This window comes from Pygoscelis adeliae, unplaced genomic scaffold, assembly GCF_000699105.1.
Source record: "Pygoscelis adeliae isolate BGI_AS28 unplaced genomic scaffold, ASM69910v1 Scaffold54, whole genome shotgun sequence".
Lineage (NCBI taxonomy): Eukaryota > Metazoa > Chordata > Aves > Sphenisciformes > Spheniscidae > Pygoscelis > Pygoscelis adeliae.
Window position 1 is genome coordinate 3,177,033 of NW_008824982.1, and position 5,580 is coordinate 3,182,612.

General features: G+C 42.5%; 1 protein-coding gene across 1 annotated transcript; it reads right to left on the reverse strand.

Moving 5' to 3' along the window:
* Positions 1-2,352: 2,352 nt before the first annotated feature.
* FABP7 (fatty acid binding protein 7, brain) lies at positions 2,353-5,148 on the reverse strand. The gene is made up of 3 exons (XM_009325649.1): positions 4,939-5,148; positions 4,202-4,303; positions 2,353-2,704 (listed from the first exon to the last, which is right to left on the reverse strand). The coding sequence occupies exons 1-3, from the start codon at positions 5,146-5,148 to the stop codon at positions 2,654-2,656; spliced, it is 363 nt and encodes a 120-aa protein (XP_009323924.1). The 3' UTR covers positions 2,353-2,653.
* Between the last annotated feature and the right edge of the window lie 432 nt (positions 5,149-5,580).

The following is a 5,580-nucleotide window of genomic DNA, read 5'->3' on the forward strand; positions in this document are numbered from 1 at the left end:
CGGCCCGCCGTTGCTGCCGCCCGCCGTGCCGGGCCGTGCCGTGCCGTGCCGGCAGCCCTGGGGCACAGCCTAACCCTGCCCCGAGCAGGCTGCGCTCGGACGCCGTACAGGCGTCTAAAGCATCTTTTGGAAGGCAGGTTTCTCACAGTATACATGTAAAAATGGACCCGTTACTTAACACCCTTTAAAACTAGAAAAGCTGATGAAATATGACATCAGGTACACCTTTAATACAGCTTAAGGAAAATGCTGAGGTGTATTGTAAATATGAGTCTCCATTGCTAAGGCGGAGCTGCTGTCTATGGCTGAAGTCAAGAGTAGCTTCCGCTGAGGGAAGAGGACTTGGTGTCAGTTTTAGGAGCAGACCAGAATAATGATGTCATGGATCCCATAGCTGCTCACTGTGCTGTTCCGTTCAGATCTGCTTTCCAGGGCTTCGCAAAGCCGTTTTACCAGCAGCTGGAAGTCCCATGTGTCGGTATTTTCCTTGCTTTTCCACTCCTCTGAGTAGTGCCGCAGGCACTTCGCAGGTACCGCTTCTCCACTTTTCTCTCCCTTATTTAATTTGACATTAATATCGTTCATCTTTAGAATAGCAAAAGATTTCACCAATAAGCTTCGTGATGGTTTCATGTGACTTACAGAACATATGTATGTACGGAAAAGTAGCCTTTGTTTGAAAGTGACTGTAATGTAAAATAATCACCGTTCAGGGTTTATTTGTAAACCAAGCCTTAAAATTCTGTGTCTCAATTCCTTTCCTCAGATTTAATAAAAACCTTATTTTTTTTAATTCATGACTCCACGAATCACTTGTGAAGATGAATTCCCGTACTGGGGACCCCAGTCTGTTTTCCCCAGTGACGAAGGAAAAGCAGCTGCTCCCACCTTTCTGAGAAGGGGTGGCTGGGAAGGGCAGTCATGGCGAATGCACCCGTGGGCAAACAGGCAAAATGGAGAGGAGACAGATGAAAGCTGTACTACAAACCGAAGCTGAGGATTTAATTAGCTAATAAAAGCAAAGGGCAGAAGATGCTGTTGAAACATAACTTGCACTATAGCAGCTGAAGCAGCCCAAAACATAGAGACTGCAGGTCCCCATACCACTGGAACAAGTTGTACTTTTTATTTCTCTGATGAAAAACTTCAGCTCCTAGATTTTAAAAACTTATCAATAGCCACTAAAGAAAATGTATTTATAATAGTTCATAATTAAGGAGTCCTTCTTCTAGATGTATAGCGGTCCCCACAAGACAAAACAGACTTGGATGTTCCTTTCAGGCAGCTTCTTTGTGAAAAAGTAAAGCTAGTAACATTACATTTTGTATTTGTCTTGGTTAGGTGCCATGGTTGTGTGTGAACTTTTATCAGGTGAGTGAGATGAGCTACCCATGTTACGCTAGTTATTCAGGGAAGCAAGAAGTCACTTCCCATAATACCACGTAGCAGATCTGAAGGATGGCACAGTGCAGAATTAGGCATGGGACATTGGGCAGGATGCCCCTCCTGCATGGCCCTCTGCAGCCACCCCCCCCAAGTACTGACCAGCTAAAGCTACAGCTCAGCTCTGCCTTTGTTTGAAAGGCTGTAGGTAGCTGCACCTCCATGTGGTCCACTGAGTCAGTGTGTCAGAAAACACGGACTCTCCAAACCATCTCCTCCATGCTGCCAGCAACCTGCTTCAATTTTCCTAATAATCTGAAGTGTAAGGCAGTTTTTCCCACCCAGTCTTTAGGGAATATTCTTCAGGAATAAGGTTTCGATTTATCTCCTTTAAGCAGCACTTTTTTTTTAATTTCTCACAGTGCAAATTGTTACCTCCTGTACATATTAGCTATGAAACTACAGCTCAGGGAGGGGAATCTCAGAAGGTTTGTCTTGTACCGTTTTCCTTCTACCCCTGTGGAGACTGACAAAAGATAAGCATTGTACTTTAGGTTCCCCCAGTCCTGCCCTTTATCATGTTGGTCCTTTCCTCCCATTCTGTGAAACACTCCACTCTTTGCACTTTGATTTACTTCCATCTTCTGTATATTAGCAAAAAAACCCACCAAAACAAATGAAAAACTCCCATAACTATTAAAACCAAAACTACAGGATCCCCCCTGCAATCAAAGGCTGTCTATCTATTGACCTTAGCATGCACTGGGTAACAAGTGCCCAGTGAAGAGAGGAGCTGAAACTGGCTTGAGACAGACAATTTTTCATTTCCCATATACTCTCACTCATCACATAGAGAGGCTGCTGCAGCATTATGTACCATGTGCTTTTCTGCTGTTTAACTCAGAAAAAGGAACTTCTGACAACTCCCTCCAGAACACTGGAATATTAGCCAATTAAATGAAAAAGAAGCACAGGTTTAAAAAACTTTTTAATTTGTTTGATCTGCATTCCAAAACAATTCAAATATGTTCCATTTATTGTAAAAAAAGAGAGGCAAGTGTTTCAGAAATTTAATGCCAAGTTTAACCTGTTTCCACTATACAGCACAAGCTTGCCAATTTGATGGCATAAAGTTTTTTTTAAAAAACACCCCCCCAAAACTCTTCATTAACCTTTCATGCCAGAAATGTGCATTTTAGCTACGTTCGATTATGGACGGTACATTAATCCATCCAGCAGAAGTAACATCTGGACAGAGGTCAGGTAAACTCTACGCTTTCTCATAGTGGCGAACAGCAACCACATCACCAAAGGTGAGAGTCTGCAAGTCCAAGGAAAAGACAGACACGTTAGAGGCTGGACCATTTTCTGTAATGACTTAACATACTAAAAAGTCCATGCTAGAGCAAGGTTGTTTCACATTAAGTAATTTATATCTAGTTGGTCTAGATTATTGATATTTTAAATGAACATGAGGCAAAACCTCAAAGTTATGGATCCCATAATAAGCATAACATTCTCCTCGCTACTTTCAAACCCAAGAAGCACGTAACACACATATACAAGGCAACGAAAGTGGGACTAGAAATGACTGTTCAATTTTTCTAATTTCGTGAATGTAATTTCTTAGATACAGCGTTGTTTTAATACAGATTTAACACTTATTTTCCCGAAGCTGATCACATTGCAAAATGTGCAGTCTAAAATCCAAGTCCTTCATACCCATATTCTATCCTATTATGCATAGGCATATACTTACGGAGAACCTTGTATTAGAAGAAATGCATTCTGTGCACTTACGTAGCTAGAACTACCAAATATTTTAGTTACTGCAGTTGTGCAGAACACTAACTACAGTGTGTGAGCCTTGGAGGTGTTTCCTGAAGTGGAACAGGGCATCTCACCGTGTTCAAATCCCAAAGGAAAAGGTTTTCTGTATATGCATGTAGCTGTTTCCAAAAACAAAGCATGTATTTTCCCTTGAATCGCTTGTCACGTTGTGCTGCACTGACGGTATGCTTTAAGGTTTTAATTATTTGGAAGTCTCCATCCATACAGATACTCCCTGAAGTATTTAGAAAACAAGCTAACTGGTTTTCTCCAACAGCCAAGTCACATAGATGAGTATAGCTGAAGAGGTTTTATTTTTGAAAGTTACAGCTCTGTGCCAAAAATAAGCATGAGAAGTGCCGCCCTGGACATTAGATACAGTAACGTGCACCATTTATTCACCCCATACTCTGCTCTTGGAAAGTCAGGAAAAGAATGTGAATTTAGAACGAGACTTTTCTTCACACAATTGCCGTTTATCGTAGTTTTTAACAAGATAGGAGGAATAAACCCTTTATTACTAAATATGAAAATGGTATTACCTCCTGCAGTATTGTAATTTTATTTTCCTAGGGAAATACTTGTTCTGTGTAATTAAATGTTATTTATGCATGCATATATAAAACAAGGTTTTAAAGAAATCTAAATTAGCACTGGCAACAGATCATTGCCTATATAATCAAGAACTTTGTACCTTTTCCAGCTCACCAAGACTTTTTTTTTCTTGGGCATTTAGACAAACTCTAGAAAGAACATATACACTCTGGAAATCCACTGGCTGGCCTGCCTAAAACCATTAGCCATTTTTCAGTTGTCAGTAAAACAAGACGCAAAACAAAACAAAAATTTGAAAATCTCTACTAGCTTTTCCCACCAATCAGTTTAAGGTTTTGTGTCTAAGTAACGCTATCTGTTCATGAAGCTTGAGATAAATGTAAGTGAGGAGCGTTAGCGGTGTATGTACGTGCTCAGTGAGCTTTATACTTACCATTACCATTTTACCATCCTTTATTTCTCTCACAAAGTTTGTCTCCTTGCCGTCCCACTTCTGTACGTGCACTAGCTTGTTTCCATCCAGGGTCACAACTGACTGTGAGATACCAAGAAACACAAAGACATTCATTTATTTGGGGTATTTGGGATTCTGCTCACACATGCAGCATGCACTATTCTATTGAATTCTCCTCAATGGATGGATGTGGATCTAGAATGATAAAGTAGTCCCAGCCGTTTTAAACCCATGCCCATGAATCATCCTCGTTCTAAGCATGAACTCCATGCAATACTTCTTTGTGTCAGAGGATGAAAAAAAGTTGTTTTCTTTGAGTTCCAGTCTCACAAGAACCACTGTTTCAGATGCGCTTTGGAATAACGTTTACGTTAAGCCCCCAAAGATGCAGGGAAGAAGGCATTTCCCCATTTCGACTGGAAAAAGCTATGCCAAATGATATTTGCATTGAAAGAAAAGTGGGCGGCTAACACAATTGTTCAACAACTGGAAGGTAGGCAGGGGACTGGCGACACAACACATTGCTCCAGACAAGACAAGGCGTAAGCCGGCAAGTAAGATGCAGTCTTGTGGTTTTTTCCTGTCCTTCACAGTGCTACAACTGGCAGTAGCAGAGGTTACTTTTTTTTTTCCTTGGACCCTACCAAAGATACAGCCTCGGGGGCGGGGAGGAAGAAGAGAAAAAAGAAGCCACTGCAGCCCGAGAGCTCACTTACTTTGCAGTTTCTGTCATCGGGGGTAGTTTCATCAAATTCCTCTCCAAGTTTAAAGCTGATTTCTATGTTTTTGAAAGTGCTCTGAGTCCTGATCACTACTTTGTCCCCCTCGCTGCTGATAATCACAGTGGGTTTAGTCACATTCCCCACCTGCCGTGTTGCAAACCCCACTCCTGGACCACCAAGGGAACAGAGAAATCCATCAGACATTCGGTTTTTTGGGGTTTTTTTACACCTTTTTTACCACACATCGAGGTACAGAAATCTCTTCCCCCGCTCTACAGCTTTAAGCTATCACAGTGAAATGCTACTTTCTGCTTCGCTTGTGCCCTTACACCTGAAGTACCCACAGGTACTCCCCCCACACCGATGTAGCTCTGCATCCTCCCTTACCTCCGAGCACCCCAAGGAACCGAATTCAGCAGCACGGCACGCCCACGCAGCGCCGCGGAACGGGCGACAACCGCTTCTGCTGCTCCGGATTGCAGTTCCTTATCGCTCCAGCATAACGATTTCTTTTTTGTTTGTTTGTTTCCAGTTTATCTGCAGGCAGCATTTGCCCTTCTTTCATGCGCTTTCCCTAACCCGGGGGCACGTCCCGGAGCCTCTCCCCAGCAGGACGGCTCTCACGCAAGCACACCC

Bases quoted from the DNA above. Each gene is read 5' to 3' on its own strand.
- FABP7 (XM_009325649.1), bottom strand. From the start codon at position 5,148: ATGTCTGATGGATTTCTCTGTTCCCTTGGTGGTCCAGGAGTGGGGTTT. The intron at 4,304-4,938 runs GTAAGTGAGCTC...GGTATCTCACAG, and splicing joins CCGATGACAGAAACTGCAAA to TCAGTTGTGACCCTGGATGG. The intron at 2,705-4,201 runs GTAAGTATAAAG...TTGGACTTGCAG, and splicing joins AGGATGGTAAAATGGTAATG to ACTCTCACCTTTGGTGATGT.